Source organism: Uloborus diversus, chromosome 1 (genome assembly GCF_026930045.1).
Source record: "Uloborus diversus isolate 005 chromosome 1, Udiv.v.3.1, whole genome shotgun sequence".
Lineage (NCBI taxonomy): Eukaryota > Metazoa > Arthropoda > Arachnida > Araneae > Uloboridae > Uloborus > Uloborus diversus.
This window is the reverse complement of record NC_072731.1, coordinates 149,958,699-149,977,647: the sequence shown is the minus strand read 5'-3', so window position 1 is coordinate 149,977,647 and position 18,949 is coordinate 149,958,699. Positions and strand designations below refer to the sequence as shown.

The window sequence follows — 18,949 nt, the reverse complement described above, 5'->3', positions numbered from 1 at the left end:
GACAATCAGTACAAATGGTAAGAGAAACTCTCTGTTTTAGGGCAAAGGATGGTACTAGTAGCTCTGGTGGATGCTGCTATACAGCATGATTTAGGAAAAAATATTTAGGGAAAGCCTAGGATCTGAACTTTATACGCGTTTCACTAGAAACTTAAATCCACTTGCATCCCTTTGCCGCCCACTACCTCGCTTGTATCTCAGGAAAATTCTCGAAATTTATTGATCGTTCGATTAGAATGATCTATAATTTCAAGGATATTTTACTTTCATCTACATGCTTCTAAAATGATTTCTTGAGTTAACAGTTTCTGTTAAATATAGAATAATTATTAAATACAGTTACTCTCCGTTCTCGAAAGCGAAGAATAGCACTAGGGGTAGATTCCATTCTGAAAAGGGGCGATAGGTTAAGGTTCCGCTCAATCACTTTCCGGTCGCACTTGCTATCTCTGTCTATTTTGACATCACTTTGGAAGAACTACTAAACCCGTCATTTCGCATTTTCATTTAGAATCCTTTTACTTCCAGGTTTCTACCCCTATTTTGATAAAATCAGAGAATACCTGACGCGTGCGCGAATTCGCTAGAGGTTTCAGCTAAGGAAAACAGACAGTAGAGAACTGGACATTTATATAACTGAGCACTTTAACTTCCTGAACTACGAAAAATCTTTTGACAATAATAATGTGCGCTTCGAGAATCGGAAGATAAAAATATGGTTCCTACCGACACTGGGAAGGATATTGATATGACAGTTAGTGCAGTCCCGATGTTCTGTATGGAACATTCTATAGCTATTGTCTTGCGAACAGGTGGAGCTTGACGGAAGAGGAATGCTAGTCCGTATCCTAGCGCAAGTCCGATGAAAGGCAAAATGACTAGAGCTGTGTAGAACTCCCAAGTTATGCCGTCAAAGATGTCAGGAAAGATGACCAGCTCCATTGTCTGGCAGACGAAGATGATGGCAAATCCTGCGTAACTACCAACCTAAAATGAAAGAATAACAAAATAAAATATGTTTAAGAAAGTGGAAATACTGATAGTTTTATTTTAAATGGAACTGGGAGCTAAACTTTTGAGGGAAAATGTTTTAAAATCAACAGTCTAACATCCCAAACGAAATTTAACTCATCAATAATGATAAGTACTAATAAAAAACTGTGGAATTTATTGTTCGTTGTATAGCATTTCTTTTGTTTTCAAGCCTGAAGATCGTTAAAGATGAACTGAATTTAAATCTTTCAAAATGCCATCTGTAATGCATTCCTGTTCAGCATATTGTTTAACGCATGTACACAGAGGAAAAATTCCTATTTTGTAGGGGGGAAAATGACAAACAAAACTGCAAAACACGTAGTATGTAATTAGGAATAGAAATACGGTTATTATCAAAATCACTCGTGAAACTCATACCAAAATCTGTACTACCGTGGACAGGTAAGCAGCAGTATCTGTAGAAATAAGTTTTCGAAATATTTGAGGAAACGCGTTTCGGATTCAATACTAACAAAAGGGAAATGTTGGAATTAACCCTTTTTTTTCAGCGGAAGTTAAATGAACTAGTTTGTGCAGTAAAGATAACGTAGAATAGGTGACAAAGATGCAAAAAAAAAAAAAAAAAAGCAGTTACTGCTCTTTACTAGTGAGTTACCCCCTAGTGAGCTATACCCACAGTTCACTAGGTTACCCCCATTTCATTGACAGCCTTCTATTATTGATAAAGCTAAAATTATTTATTCTTTTGACGATATTCCACGAGCTCTAGTTTCGTTAAAATACCCAAAATATAAATTTAGAAGGTAATAGATTTTTTAAGGGCTGCGGAATCCGAGTCGGACTGATTTTGGACTAAAGTTTTGGATTGGGGTAAAGGAGTTGGAGTCGGGAGACGAATGCTTCAAGATGCCAAGAGTTGTCGTTGGAGTCGGTCATTTATCCTCATGTTCCAGGGCTGCGGAGTCACAGTCGGAGTCAGACTGAATTTGTGGTAAAGGAGTCGGAATCGAAATTTTCCCATGGAGACCTGACAGGTATTTTCAGTTAGTGTAATTATGTAAAAAAAAAAGGAAAAAATCTCTCTCTCTCTCTCTTTCTTAGTTTTGGCAAAACAAATTGTCACTAAATCTTCATTGGCAAAGGAATGACAAAATGCTGATTGGTTTAAACAGCAGTGAAATTTATTTCTCCAGAAGATACATTTTTAGCTTCTATGCTTAGTTCACTCAATTTTGGTCAGAAAATATGGAAACGTTAACGCACCTCATAAACTCATTTTTAATAGTTTCTGCTACTTTTTGCGTAGGAACTAATATTCTTAATGCATTTGGAGGCAATTTTTATCTCCAAATGCATACATTTAAAATCTCTTCTGGCTTACATTTAATATTTCTTCTCTGCCAATCTTAAAGCACGTCTGCCCCCAAAGATTATGATTTCATATAGAAAATCATAAAACACGCTAACATGCCCATTGCGTATTTAAAAAGACACGTACACTTCAAACTTCATTTTCAAACAGCATATCAATACATTTCCCGTTGAAATGAAAAATAAAGCTTGTTTTGTGATGTCTGAATGGAATATTTAAAATGGATGGAGCACATGTTTTTCTAATCTTTCATGAGATTTACGTGATCTTACACTCACGGACAGAATGTAGTTCTTCTTTGATCTTGACCTTGAAATGAGCCCTTGATAAACCTTGACCATAAACTTGATTTCGAATATTCCTTACCAGCGATTTTTTTTAAATATCCATGTAGTAATCTAAACCACAAATGCGTACTTTTTAAATCTCTAGCAAAGAATTAACACATCTCTAGCAAAGAATTCTTCCAGCAAAGAAAAGTAACAGCCATTATTCTTCCTTAAGAATGTGAGAAATCCTACATCTGGTAAACAGGATTACTATCATAATCCTTAATATATCGCACTAAAAGACTTTGCAATTGAAAATAATTTACCTGATGTAGAAGCAAACTTTGAAAGGTTGATTAATTCTGTTTAGGGCTAATTTCAATCCAACTAAACGATGTTATCTCAAATCAAACTTTTTGGTAAGTCTCAAATCACAATAAATCGGAATTTCCAAAGATTTGAGACGAAACGAAAATAAACGGATTAAGTAATGGTCATTTGTGTCGATTCGTAAAACTTCTCGTCGCCGTTTCACGTGTAAATTTGAGCTTGGGGGCTATGAGGCTTGACCTTACATGAGGCAGTGAGAAGCAGAGGGGTGTACGTGACAAAATTAAAAATTTAGAGATAACTAGTACTAATGGTAGAAAAAACTCTCCTCTGTTTTGGGCAAGAGATCGTATTAGTAGACCTGGTCAGCTTGACCTGATTTAACATTATGCCCGTGAGGCTTTCTAGCTCCAGACATCATGTTAAGGGATCCCTGAAATTACAGACCCATTTGAAGATTTGGCAAAAATAAAAAATATAAGTAAGAGCGATTCATCAAGTGTTTTACAATGTCACTTTTAACGTCTGAAATGCCGTTTTTTGGTACTAGTGCGTTTAGATAAATCATACCCTGGTTAGTTTCCTCCAGAGCTTTTCAGGAGGACGCTGCGTCTTACCCCTCTTCCCTCTTCCGATTGTGAGCCGCTCTACCACCTAGCTCCTTAATACGTAATGCACCTTTGCACTAATTCGCCCATTCACCACAGCTGGTTGGTTATCTTCAAAAGTGACAACTGACCAGAAGAGAGGGCGGATGCAGCGTTCTCTTGAAAAGCTCTGGGGGAAACACTGGATTTTTAGCTGAACTGCTGCGAAAATGATTTTAAGTTATTAATTTCAAAACTTTTGCGAAGTGTGCCCCTCTAAATGAAGTTTTTTTTTTGCGAGAACGGTGTACATCAGAACAAATGACAGTTAATGGAAATGATTTCGTCGACTGAATACATCAACAAATCTGATTATCTGCTTTCACAAATTGCAGTACACTGCCTTGCTAAGCGCAAAAGTCGTATGTGCAGTTGAGTTTAAAATGAGAAATTGTGGTTGAAAGTTTTGCGCTTCCATGTATTTGATTTAGATGTCACTCTTGAGAAAGTTTTTAAAAAATACTTCCCATTAACAAATGACCGTGAAACTTTGTATTTAGGTGAAATACGTGACAAAGAACCACCCGGTGATCGTAACTCAGTTTTGATAAAAAGTGAGAAACACGACTTTTTTTGAGCTTAGCACGGAACGTCTTTTTCAATGCGAAAGGAATGAGCTTATGGAGGAAGAGACATCCGACAAAAATTAGATGTCCTTGTAGTGCCGAAACACGTGTCTGCAGTAATATGCAATTTGTGCTTTTTTGATGTTGTTATTTCTTACTTCACTTTTCAGCACAAAGATATTTATTTATCTTAATGAACGTAGTGTTTTATCTATTCCTACTTCTCTACTTGTGTTAACTTGAATGAAGTGTGGCTATGTTGAGCTATGACATTTTGCAAAATTTACCTCTTTTCGGGTGGTTTAGTGAGAATGGGACGCGTTATTGGCACGCGTTTCAGTTGGAACACTTTTGCAAGATTATTTCGAAAGTAACTCAACTGAACCTAGCTCCAACTGTCCTTCCCTATGGCCCCAAAAACGGTCAACATTGTCAAGGTCATAGCTCAATATACTATCAGATCCACCAATACTTAATCAAACGTGCTCCCGACTGGTATTTCACACTGCGAAATAGCTTCAATTATTATTCTGTGTTTTACAGGCCAGCTAAGAGAAATAGTTTCTATTCTCACAATTCAAAGTTTATATTTACTGTTAATAATTTCGGTTGCTTTGTTTTTGCTTATTTGTCAATGCACTCCAAAAAACTTATCTAGGATTCGTTTAGTGTGAACTTTTTGCTTACTAATTCGACGAACTGTTGAGAACATTTTGATGACACTTTGAGAACGGAGAGATACTTTCGAAATTCCACTTTTTATTCAAAGAGACCGAAGAAAAAATGCATTCAATAAATGTAAATCAAAAAGAAGTCTTAAAAACTAGCCATCAGACTGAAAAACAATAAATACATTTTCGATGAAGTAAATTGCGTTATGATATTGAGTCTTTGGACGATTTAAGTTGGTTGATTCTCAATTTAGTACTCTAAATATTCTTCTTTAAATTTACAATCTGAGAATGATTGGAATAAGAAACATACTATTTATTTCGGAAGATTAGCTAGGTAATATCTATAATTTAAATTTTAAATAAAGGATTTATAAACGTACAAAACACGAACAACGTTTAAAAAGCAACACCATCAGTGTATTTAAGGACTGCTCGGTAACAACATCGTGATGTGACGGATGGCAAGTCATGCCCAACGAAGCATTTATAACCTTTTTTTAAGCACTTGTGTCAAGGTTATTAGCAAAAACGGTTCGAATAAAGATATTTTACTACAGTTTTTTTAAAAACAAATATGGTGAACAATTTTAATAAATGTATCTTAATTGTAAAAACTGTTAGAATGATACGGAAATTATATTGGGGTTACGAAGCTTTCAGATTTGAATAGTTTTCTTCAATAAAATTTTAGAAACAGAATTTGTTCTGGACGAGGGGAAAAACCGTGAATACGGTTCATAAAAAATATGTAAAAATTCGTTTATATTTAGCAATGAAAAGAGAACAAAAATGAGGAAGAAAGAGCGTAGTAACCATATATATATATATATATATATATATATATATATATATATATATATATATATATATATATATATATATATATATATATATATAGTATTATGTTAAACTCAGCGCAAATATAGGTTCTAAAAAAACCTTAATTGCATGAGTCATTCCAGAAAAAAGTCACCTTTTTACTTCCTTTTACAAAAAAGGAAGTATTGCATCGCGACAAAATTTTCACTCAAAAATCAGCCTTAATTTCTATTTTTCCCACCCCCGAATGAATGTTGAGTTTTTTTTTCGACCCGACCACACGTGGATATATGCCTAGGAACCTACAGATACCCGAAATATCCATTTTGACGACCCCCGAGTTAATTACCACGAATTTTCTCGTGACGTCCGTATGTATGTATGTGTGTATGTATCTCGCATAACTCAAAAATGGTATGTCCTAGAAAATTGAAATTTGGTACGTAGACTCCTAGTGGGGCCTAGTTGTGCTCCTTTTCTTTTGGTTGCATTCGGATGTTTGTAAGGGAGTCTTTTTCCTCTTTTTGGGGGGAAATAATTGTTAATTTCGATTTAAACTCAAGTGGTGTTATAATTTGTCGAACAGTTGGCAATATATCGCCAGTCTTTTGGTCACCAAATTTTGTTGCCAACTTGGCGACAAATTTGGCGATTTTTTTTTTAAATTTTAAATTTGGCTTCAATTTGGCGATATTTAGAGAGTAAACAATTGAATCACATTAAAACTGCCAATAATGGGGAAATGACATTAAATTGGAGCAAAAGGAAGTCATGTGATGCACACATTAGTTCGTTTTCTCACACCAAACAGCTTATATATTTCATTAAGGAGTAATAATTTTAAAAGGTAATAAAAAACTATTTTCATATAAAACCACACATTCGTTTGTGACTTTTTAAGCAAAAAACATTTCTTTTCCATTACTATGAAAGATCATTATTTTAAATAAAAATATAAGGGCCCTAAAGGGTTTTTGGGGTTAAATCCCTCCAAGCAGAAAAATAAGTAATTAGTAGTTGCTTTACTTTTAATTTTAGTTAAAATTAGGATTACTGCGTATGTGTTTGCAATAAGTCTTTCGCAGATAAAGAAAATTATGCTTCAAAAGTTCAATGATGAAGGAACGGTTGAAAAAGTCGGTCAAAGTTTAGGGTAATTTTAGTATTTCTTGTGCAAGGAGAATATTGTTGAATTTTGTAATGTCGCTTCACTACATTAGCCAAATGTTGTGGGAGTCAAATAGAATACAATTTCCTTGTTATATAATTGAATGGGATTTTACTGAATAAACCTTAAAATAAGTTATAAAAAAGATATTTGTGCCTTTTCTTTAACTTTTTACAAAATACAAAATTGCGTCGGAAATAAAGGGCTTAAAAAATATGTATGAATATTTTCGTCGTTAAACCGAAATGAATTCCTGAATACTCTTCAGCAGACAACTTTTGAATTACATATTCGTTTTATTTATTCATTTAGTTCTTTTTTTTAAGAATTATTTCTGACTGTCACAAAGGACGGAAAATTCTTTAGAACTCCTCCTTTTAGAAGTTCCTAGTCGCGGTCCTGGCTGAGTGGTGAAATGTGGGACAAAGTTTGTTTTTCCATGGCCTATGAGGTTTTGGATAAATAATAGAATTTGGTGTAAAATATTTACCTTTAGTATAATTAACTTCGATATTTTGGGGTACGTTTCAATGCTTGCCTTATGAAAATTAATAACAATAACCCTTGTTTCAGAAATGCTGATTAAAAGAAACCATTTTCAATCAGCACTTTACATATGAGGTAGTGAGAAGCATAGGGCTGCAAGTGGACTATTTTCAGTTTCGAGTAAAATGCATTTAAAGATCAGATCCTAGGTAGGCATTCATTGATTTTTTTTTCTAAATCATGCTGTACAGCAGCACCTACCTGGCTACTAGTACAATCTCTTGCCCCAAGACAGAGGAGAGGTTCACCTGCCATTTGTACTGGTTATCTCCAAGTTTTTAATTTGGATACTTGCATCACTTTGCTTCTCACTACCTCATATGAAATCTTTGTAACGTTCCGAAAGACCTTCAATTACATCCCAGAAGATCGTACGTTGAGCAAGAGTAGTTTTACTTTTAAACATTACTCTTAGTGAATCTTTCGGAAGGCTTCCTAAACGTCATTATATGTTGTCTATATTATTTATAAGGTTTAGTAATAAGCAGTTTTACCTTTGTGAAGTAAGGCGCAGCACTTGGATACTTCCATCTAACCAGCATGCCGGCGACTACTGGAGCTGTCACGGATGCCAACGATGTGGCCATCTTAGCGTAAGGGATGGTCATGGCCCCCGTCTCCAGCCACTGGCCATAGATCCACATGTTGAGGGGCATCATGCCTAAAGCAGCTATTGTTGAGCAGCTTGTCATCGTCACGCTAGAATTAAACATGTCAAAATAATTAATTTCTCACTTTTTCACTCGGTTGATTTGTACAAAAAAGTCATTTTTTTCCCTTCTATGTACTGTTGATAGTACTTGTCTGCCCCTGGTTGCTATGGAATTGGCAAGCGTCCAGTTAAGACGAGTCTATCTGGATGATGGGTGATGCACGTGTTATGTTCATTTCAATGTGACCCTGCTTAATTTAGACGCATCTGCAAAACCTGGAAACTAATACAGTGGTGGACAAAATTATAGACTCAAACTTTTTTTCTTTTGTTTCAATTACAACATGACTCAGTTTAAATTATTTTCATTGAAGTAAAGATGAATAGTTGAAGAAATAGTTCTAAAATTAGTACATCTTATCAGTTAAATTAAAAAATTCAGAAAATTCTAAAATTTGCAAATTTAATATTTTATCATTGCGTGAAACCTGGACAAAAGTATAAACTCAGAGGTAAAAAATCCAGGATTACGAGAAAGTTTCGTTTGAAAATGTTAATTTAACGCCATAGAATGAATAAATGTTGCCATCAGTGATTGCTAAAAGTTTTGTTTTTGGAAATTTATGAGAAACAGAAATGCACCGCTGGACAAAATTATAGACTCATTTTTTTTTTCACTTTTTCAATCATAATTTAACTCAGTTAAAAAAAATTTTGTTCCAGTAAAGATAAATAACTCTCTCAGCATGGTAAAGCAGGAGTGGCATTTCTTAATGGAAGATAGAACGCTGAAGATTACCAATTAATACTGGAAGATCGTCTCTTACCTTTTGCTCATCTGATTCCTGGAGTTAACTAGTTATTTCAGCAAGATAATGCGAGTGTACACACAGCGAAAAGTACAAAAGAATGGTTCAAGCGCTGGGGTATCAAAGTTATCAAATGGCCAGCTCGTAGTCCGTACCTTAATTCGGTTGAAAATCTTTGGGGGACCACGGTTCGCAAAGTTTATCATGATCAGCACCAATACCAAACCACAGAGGAATTAAAAAGGGCAATGCTTTCAGCATGGAACCATATGCCACTGCAGCTGTTAGAAACTCTTGTGAAATCTACATGCCCAGCCGCATATTCGAGGTAATTCAGAAAACTGGGGGCCAAACTCGTTTTTTAAAAGTTTGTAGTTTACACTAATGCCTTGATTTAATGCAGTGTTAATTTTTAAAACATTTCAAATATTGTTTTTTTTTTTTTCAATTTATCTATGTTAATAGCAAAATTTCATTTTCCTAAATCTATGCTTTTGTTTTACTGAAGTAAATGCAAATGTAACTTAATTAAACTCAAAACAAAAATTAAAATTTTGTCAGCTTATAATTGTGTTTATGCAGTATTGTAAGTTTGTAATTCAGCATTGGTTCATTTTTGGTTATTAAATGATTAAGTATTTGAATAAAATTCTACCAAACTTCAGAGTTTCTTACTTTTGAGTTGATTCTTTTGTCCAGGTTTCATGTATTACAAAGATATTAAAGTTGAGATTTTTTTAATTAAATTATTTATTTTATAAAGTTTATGAGTTATACTGAATTTAGGACTATTTAGTCAGTTATTTACCTTTACTGGAACAAAAAGTTTTTTAACTGAGTTAAATTATGATTGAAAAGATGAAAAAAAAATGAGTTTATAATTTTGTCCAGCGGTGCACTTATATATTTCTCATTAATTTCCAAAAACAAAACTTTTAGCAATCACTGATGGCAACATTTATTCATTCTATGGCGTTAAATTAACATTTTCGAACGAAACTTTCTCGTAATCCTGGATTTTTTACCTCTGAGTTTATACTTTTGTCCAGGTTTCACGTAATGATAAAATATTAAATTTGCAAATTTTAGAATTTTCTGAATTTTTTAATTTAATTGTTAAGACGTACTAATTTTAGAACTATTTCTTCAACTATTCATCTTTACTTCAATGAAAATAATTTAAACTGATTCATGTTGTAATTGAAACAAAAGAAAAAAAAATTGAGTCTATACTTTTGTCCACCACTGTAGATGTGATCATTTCCTCCTATAAACCGGATGTTTGCATTTTCATCTCCTCGGTAATCAGACAGTAGTCGGTTTGAAGTCTGTTGCAAAGTCTCCAGTATTGGAATTCCAATAAGAAACAGTTGAGTCTGAAACTAAATCGACGACAATGATCTTGTTTTCAAGGTTTAAGAGTTTAGACTGATAAATGAGCCACACTGGACAAATCAAATAGATTAACGCCATTATAACTTGCATAAAATGCAGGTTATAAAATAGTTGAAGTTTGCTCATCGAATATTATTTAACTAGCTCATCGATATTAAGCTGATTTTAATTGAGATAGAGAAAGTGGTTCTACGAGGGTCGATCCAGAAATAAGGTTTTGTCAATTTTACCAATAGAATTTTTTTTTTATTCTCATAGAAATTTGCATCGATGGAAAGATGAAACTTTCCTCTATTTTTCTGCATAATCGCCATATTTTTCTACACATTTTTGTAGACTGTGTTCCAATTTCTATATTCCAATATCATAGAACTCCGCTGCCAAACCGTTGAGGAAACGTTTGAACCTCTTCTTTGACTTCGTCGCTGCTACGGAAGCGTTGGCCACTCAAGAGTTCCTTTAACTAAAGCCTTGGTTTCCTAGGAGCGAACACGCCGATCGTCGGTGTTGCTCCTCGCAGAGGCGAAAACTTGATTCTTCTGCGCATGCGCGCCCGAGCTAAATCGACGTCGTGAATGGCCACGCCAGAATCCACTTGACTTGGATTTCAGCGTCACGGCGAGGAGCGACGTCGAAGATCGGCGATTAGCTTCTAGGAAACCAATGCTTTACACCCCGTTTGCACTGCGAGCTAAGCGCGCTCAACCCATCAATGCACTTACGAGTTAAGCGCACTTACTTTAAAAGTCGTTTGCACTAGACCGCTCAACTGAAGCGGCTTTGAGATGCGCTAAGTGAATGCGCAGTAGGTTAGCTGAAAACTAAGCGGCTTAATTCCGCCAGTGCAAACGAGGTGTTAGGGAACAAGTGAAAGCAGCGTTACACCGGCTATCAGTCTTCCGCGCCGGCGGTTCTGGATAGCTCGCATGAGTTTTCTTAGTGCTGCACAATAACGGTCTGAGTTGATTGTTGGGGAAGGTAAAGGAACTCTTGAGTGGGCAACACTTCCGTAGTGGCGATGAAGTCAAAGAAGAGGTTTAAACGTTTCCTCAACGGTTTGGCGGCGGAGTTCTATGATATTGGAATACAAAAACTAGAACACCGTCTACAAAAATGTGTAGAAAAAGATGGCGATTATGTAGAAAAATAGAGAAAAGTTTCATCTTTCCAACGATGCAAATTTCTATGAGAACAAACAATTTGTCTATTTGTAAAATTGATGGGATCCTTATTCCTTTATCGACCCTCGTATTATAACTAGTTTTTAAACATTGAGAACTAAATCCAATACTTCGCTCTGTGGAGTAGCAATAATAAAAAAAATCATTTTGTACTCCCGTCAAAAACGTTTCGATAAAACTTAACACCAGGTCTCAAGTTTTAGAAGAATTTGAAAAAAATCTGAATTAGGCCTTGTCGCCGTCATATCAAAGATTTCAAAAGCTGCTTATCATTATTTTATCTTAGCGAGTATCTTAAATTATACTAAACATTGTTTTCAACAGACCTTGTACTATTTATATAGAGCAATTGCTCTCTAAAATATTAAGTTAAAAATGGCCTCGCTCATATCAGAACAGTTTGAAATAATTAACATGAATAAAAAGTGCTTGGCAAGTTCTAATTTTCTTCAGATAAAATAAACTATGTTTTAGAAATTAATCGGTCATTCTGTTACATTCAGCATTAGTCATTTATTGATGGTGCAATAAGAGTTTTTTTTTTATTTAATTTGAAATGTTACATATTGTTTTTAATTTTTTATGGTTTTTGAAAAAGATTTTTTCTAGTTGTATTGACTTCGATGCGTAACGTGAATGTGAGACGTGAACCCAATGCGCTAGTGAGCTATCTTCCGTGGAAATTTTATGCAAACAGAGTAAAAAAAATAAAACGTGATTCTTTTTTAATGTTTCATACAGAAATCTTTTTCAAAACAAGTTTTCAACCTTGTGAAATAGATTTTCGCAATCAATGAAGAAACCCATCGAAAGTAATTAACAATTCTTTAAAACAGATATGTGTGTATATTTTCAACGATTAACAAAACATTTACTTTTAAAAGCTGAAATCTGCCCAATTTCAACGAATTTTGTAATGTTGTTTAAAATTTAATGCGATACACGTTTATTTTACGGAACTGTTCACCCCAACTTGCCAAGCATTTTTTATTTAAATTGTTGTCAAATTATAAAGTTTTATGAGTTCCACCAAATACATTGAAAAGTATCACAGAAATATGCATGGCTCATCGCAAGAGTGAATTTTCTCCTTGTAAATGATTTTACTATGTCTCATCATATAGAGCCGTTAGCAAATTTTTCCTTGGGGAAAAATTTTACAAGTATTCAGCGACTATTTGTCTTCATATAGTTATCGGTGGAAAAATTAAATGCTTCACCTTTATACTAAAAGATGTATCTAAATGTGATACCATTTAGCATAGAAATACGTATTTCAAAAATATGTAGATACACCACTTTTACAATGAACGGCACATATGGAGAAGCTACGGTTATAGGTTCCCTCAAAAAACAGCTTCTCTTTACCAGGTGATACGCTGAGCACACCAATTAAACAACGGGAATCTTAAAGACCCCTTAAAGACAAATAAGGGCAATTCTATTTTAATAGTTGCATCCCTTGTTGCGCAAAACACCCCACAAAGACACCCAATTTGTTAGATCCTTGCATCATTGCATGAACTTTGTCAAGAGCATAGTTCATGCAATGGATTTTTGAAGATTTCCAAAAAAAAAAAAAAAAAGATAGGACTAGTAAAGTTTTTTCCTTTTCTCTCTATTTCTCTAACCCCCCCCCCCCTTCCTTTGACTAGCAGATCGTTAAAAACTTGTGAAATAATTTTGCGGACAGGTTTTTTCTTTCATTTGGTTTTTACGCGAAAAATCGTAGAAAACTACAAAAATTACCACAAGATTCATGCAAAAAATGTCGTATGCCGTATTATTATGTTCTATGTTTTTCTTCTTACTTAGTTTTATCATTATTTATTTGTTAATTTTATTTTACTGAGCAATCATGAGTTGCTTATTATCCTCACTTGACTAAAATTGATGTTGCTCTGATTTTTTCAGATAACCATGACGACGAGAATAAGTTAGCTCGTTATTTTAACCCTTATTTTTAAGGACAAATTTTCGTTGCCATGATTTCAAATAGTTTGCGTTCATTCAAGGCTTAATTTGATCAGATTTTACTTTTAAAGAGGGAAATGTAAAATGACGTTTTTTTTTTAGAAAGATACACTAACTAGACGAACTTAAAAATCAAAATTTCATCTAAATACAAAATTTCCAGGTTATTTAAGATTGATAAAAAATAAAAGTACCTAACGTTATATGCTGTAAATAAACTTTATGATAAGTGTACCAGCCATAAAATATTCATCTTTACTACCGCACCCTAATTATCATTTCTTTTTTTATAGGTATGCGTCTTATTACCTATTTTAGCAAAACATCAGGTGATAATATGACGGGTGCAAATTTCTTCTCCATTTACATTTCATTCCATTTGTAGAAACAAGAAACGCAACGAGTAGGATCCTATCGTCATTCGTGATTGCGCAAAACATAATTTGAATTCAGGACGTGAAAATTCTGATGAATGCTAGATGCTGGATGTTCATTTTTTGCTTTTAATTATTCATTTATTTATTTATTTTTGTTAATGTTTTAGTGAAGAAATGTTTTTAACATGGAAGCGGAAAAAAAACCCTCTGAGGACCGGTCAAATTTTTCTGCGGATCTGTGCCGGTCCGCCGTACACAGGTTGAGAATCGTTGTTCAACAGGATATCTCCGAAAGGATGTGGCAGCTGTATGCTTTTAGTAGAGTCTACAGTATAAAGATTACATTCGAGTATGATTTGTTATGATTTCTTGGTTTACACTCATAGCGAACGACGACGTCGCAGATTTCATTAGAACAAGACGGAAAATTCAATGTCCTTGCACGGTCCGTTAGTGTGCTTGTCACATAAGAACACGAGTAATTTTGATCGAATCGTTTTCTTGTTGCCCCCCAGTAGTCATCTGACGATTGGGTTTGGTGAAAACGAGGTCATTAACGTGATTAATTGAATTCTTCCCTCGAAACTTCGGCGGAAAAGCAAAAACCAGTGATGCAGAGAATTCGACTTTGACAGGTCCGCTCCTAATTGCATGCTACAATAAGCGCGTTATGGACTAAACACTAAAGAAGCAAAGAATCTCCTTGAAATGTTGACTATATTGTTTTAATGTTTTCCGCATAATTCTTGATGTTTAGTACTTGAATTTCATTCTACCTTGAGAGCTTGGCCGCAGATCATTCTTTCGTAATGTTCTTACGTAAAGTGTTTCGTTGTTGGTTGTTCGATGTTTGCGTAAGTCGTGTTGCATTTCAGCGCTAATCAGTTATAAAACAAATCATTTGTGGACAATAGCGAAGCGATATTTAACTTATATTTGATATACTTGGTCATTAGTAGCCTGTGAAATTCGGTGAGCTTTCTTACTCGAAGAATTTGCATTGTTTGTTTTACGAAAAATAAACGTCTTAAATTATTCAAAGTTTTGTAATATCCAACTTATTACGTAATGTCTTCTCTGTGATAAAAGTTCAAATGACTGTTTTACGTTATTATTTAGCATTCGTTTTCATCCCAGAAATTATTTGTTATGGTTATTAGTCTCATTATAACAATTGTGCGTAGCAGAATGTGCCATTTTCACGGGTACATCGCTTCTGCGTTATGAGTACTGTTCGGTCATCAATGAGATGGAAAGATGAAGATCAGGTTTATAGGAGTAAACGGATGTGTGTATTAGTTTACAAGGATGCTAGTTTGTGCGATTTCGAAGCAGACACACTTCGAAATGAACGAAACACGTTCATAATTTTTTTCCTTATCTCTCTGCTGGACTCATTTAGATAAAACCATCTTCACTGGCCTCTTTCTAATTTCCACCACAAACGTTCTTGAACAGTTGACTCATAAACAATTAAATAAAATTATCTAGCAGGAGGAAAACATCTCAGTCACAATTTCAGTGTAGCAATGTCGCATAATACCAAATTTAGCTCCATGCTGCTCAAGCCATAGACAGATCCGAAATCTGTCACCCTCTTTCTCCTCTAACGCCTCTCCAGCTAATTTATTACTCTACGTACTTCGGAGTCATTTCATGTTAATGAAATGGAGGAAAGTAAATATAATATTCATAAAAAGAAAAGGATGCTGGTTTTAAAAATAAATAATGCAATATTTTATTTTCAACACTAGTGAAAAAAATGCAAAGAGGAACAAATTCACTTTCCTCTTCCCAAAAAAAAGAAAAAAAAATATCCTGCGCAGTTGCTTACTCAACCTATCCTGAAACTTGGCTCTGCTGTTTAAGTCCAAAGGAATTGATTGAAATAGAATTTAAACATACATTTCTTATGCTTGAAAAAGAGAAATTTGTGTAACACCACAATCAGTTGAAGGGCTCGGCGCAAGAACGTGATATGCCACATGGCGTGAATTTCTAAGTAGGCCAATTTCCAACTTAAAAAAATATTTGTAGAAATTTTCAAAGGCATTATAAATTCTTCATTCTGCAATACTAAAACAAGATATGTTTTCCTCCAAATGACATCATCCACTGTCATGTTTATTTCAATTTTAGTTATGAGAAACATATTTTGATCGAAAAGTCACTCCTTGTGGTTTGTCACATTTCTGCCCCGAGCCCTTCAATTGTTTTACATTTTTCTTGCTTGCTCCTGCCTCTCCAAATGCGATACAACATAGCCAATGAGTTAAAGCGTTCTTGAATTATAGATAAACTCTGCCATGTCTTTAGTTGAATTCCAAGCATGTCCTTTCTTTTTGCTGTTGCACCGGATACAGAAACCGTCCAAAAAGTTCTCAGGGCAATACAAATCTTTCAAAATTGATTCTAATTTCTTCTCAGAGACACTGTGCTTAAAATGTGTCTTAAATGTAGAATTTCCTCTTCGAAATTCACTAACAAAGTGTTTATATATGTATACTATCCCCAAACCCAGAGGGCCCAAAGTTTCCGTCATAGCTGATATGGATTGAAGGCGGCCATGACAAAACATGGACATCCTTGGCAAACACGTTTCATTTCGTTTGCATGAGTGTCTTTGCGATTTCCCTCAAGCTGCTTATCCAAGCATCATGTTTTTGCTAAACAATATCCCATACACGCGTATATGCATGCTTCTGCAAGCTAAAACTTACTCTGTTTAATGCAAGCTTGAGCAAACAGGAATCTTATTTAACCATGTTTTATTTTCTTAGCTGTACTTCTACCAGTATTGACAAGCTGTGCAACATATTTTTCGAAGTTTTGGCAGTATGTCCTCAATGTGTTTTCAGTTAGTTATATTTTTTTATTCTACCAAGAAAAATGGCTTCAATGAGTTAATTTTACCCTATTTCATATTCAAAATACTCTAAAAGGCGTTTGATAAGCCGTAAAACCTTAACCAGAATTATTTGAGAATCGATTGCGAATTGATGCCTACAGAGAAGCAATTGTCACGTGACATTTGTTTCTGTGCTGACTAAATCCTTAGTAGCATTAGTAGTATTTCATATCTGAGTGCAAAATAAATAATGTCGCTTGGAGTGACGTCATAAGTTGGATCATTTAGAATGGTTTCTTGTACCATTTGGGTAAAATTATATAAGGTTACTTTTTGATTTTCACTACGAGCCGTTACAGTAATTTCATCTGCTTCAGGAAACATATTTTTTAAAAAATATATATTTTGCACTTAAGTACAAAACTAAACATCAAGATTTGATTTTGAGTTAGCGAAATCTTTCATCATTATCTATAAACGGTCATTTAATATTAAGATGGTTCGCTTCATATTGGTTGCAAAACAGTATCAATTAATATATTTGCAAAAAAAAAAAAAAAAAAAAAAAAGAATAAATAAAAAAAAAAGAAAGAAAAGGAGAGATTGCGCGACATAATGGAAGTTACATAATTATTTTCGCAAGAGTACTAAATTTGATTTAAAATCTCTATAATACTTTGAACGATGGAAAGGATTATTTGGCTATTAAATTGAAAATATTTTGTTCGTTCAACAAATTCAAACTGAAGTAAACAAGTGTCTTTTTCCCCTGTTATGTAAAGATTTTTATTTTAGCTAAAATAAATGTTCATTTACCCTGTAAGAGGGAAATTGAAAACAGTATCAAAAAAATTTGCTCAATGTTTGAAACATCAATTAAATTTAAAAATTAATATTAATTTCAACACAAGGTAAAAACTAAAATCCAACTTCCTGTAGCCGTTTTCTTGCATTTTTTTAAATTTTAAGTTTAAACTGAGGTGTTGAAATGGTATCATTGATTTATTTTCGTGATAAAAATATATCATCAAAGTGACGCCAGGTTCAAAATTGTTATAGCTGTGATGCTTCAGTTTGAACAAATATATTAGCTTTGTTTTTTTGAAAACTATCTCTGTATGGTAGAAAACGAAATAACAACGTTTAATTGCACGAAATAGCAGACTACTGCAAGTAACCTGCAATTTTGTGCAATAAAACGTTGTTTTTCGTTTTTTACTCTAAACACAAAGGAATTTATTCAACTTTAACTCTATATTACTTGGGAGCAGATTTCAAACATTCTTACTTATTCTTTTGCTTTTGGTCCTCTAAAGAGTTTGAAAAAAAACTACTGAAAAATAAAGTAACACTTTGAAGGTTTCTAAGAACACTAACCTATTCTTAATCATCACTCTTAAACCAGCCATTTGAAAAAGAATCACAAACAGAAGATTTTTACTTCGAAATACAGTAGACTTGAAACAGAAAACGTGAGAAAAATAGTAATTTTTGCATTTAAAATGTTTTAAGACAACGTTTTTGATAAAATTGAATTTTACTAAATTTAACTGCATTAAACCAACATTTAATTTCATGGCATTTGAAAATTCACTCCAAATATGGTGATCAAAATTTTATTTACTCATTTCTGAATCAACGTTTAAGTTAATAAAACATAAAATTTACTTATAAAGCGTATAAATAAATTACATTAAATTCTAAAATTACATTAAACTATAAACTGTCTGAAGCCTGTAAAGAAAACACGTGGAATGGAATGTTTTACCTTTTTCTTTAGAATTATTAATCACCGCAAGGAGGCGTATTCGAGTTCTGGAGTTGCGAATTGGAATGATCGCTTGAACTATGCAGTGAATTTAGAAATAATAAAAAATAATTCTTTGATTTAGGGGGTGATTTTCGATTTTTTTTTAAAATCACGCTAGATCTCTTAAGGGTTTGTAAGAGTTTTTAGAAATGATTTTAGCTACATTATTTTTAAAATCGGTAGAAGTTTATATTTAAGTGCGAAATCTCGAAATGACCTAAATAACCTATGAGAAACAAAATATTCGGCACATTTGCTACTCTGGGAGGTCAATTATGACGATTAAAAAGAGACGTTTTTCATTTTGGATCGGAGATAGCAGCTCCAAAGTTTGAACAACAGTTTAGCCGTCTACAATGAAACAAAATACTCATGAGGTCATTTTCATTTCTCGAAAATACTGTGATTTGATTAATTTCAGGAGTGGATCGAGGGGAGGGGGATCATGGGGGTTATGACCCTCTTCTTAAGTGAAAAATGAGGGCCTAAAGCTACGTTTCGGTTACTTATATTCCA

At 33.9% G+C, this 18,949-nt stretch overlaps 1 protein-coding gene across 1 annotated transcript in view; it reads right to left on the bottom strand.

Annotated features, from left to right (window-relative positions):
• The window catches only part of LOC129222101 (ileal sodium/bile acid cotransporter-like), a 64,664-nt gene that overhangs the window by 8,881 nt on the left and 36,834 nt on the right, over window positions 1-18,949 (bottom strand). The window contains exons 3-4 of the mRNA XM_054856545.1: window positions 7,882-8,086; window positions 727-987 (exon numbers count right to left, since the gene is read on the bottom strand). Coding sequence (XP_054712520.1) covers window positions 727-987; window positions 7,882-8,086 — 466 coding nt within the window. The remainder of the gene's footprint in view (window positions 1-726; window positions 988-7,881; window positions 8,087-18,949) is intronic.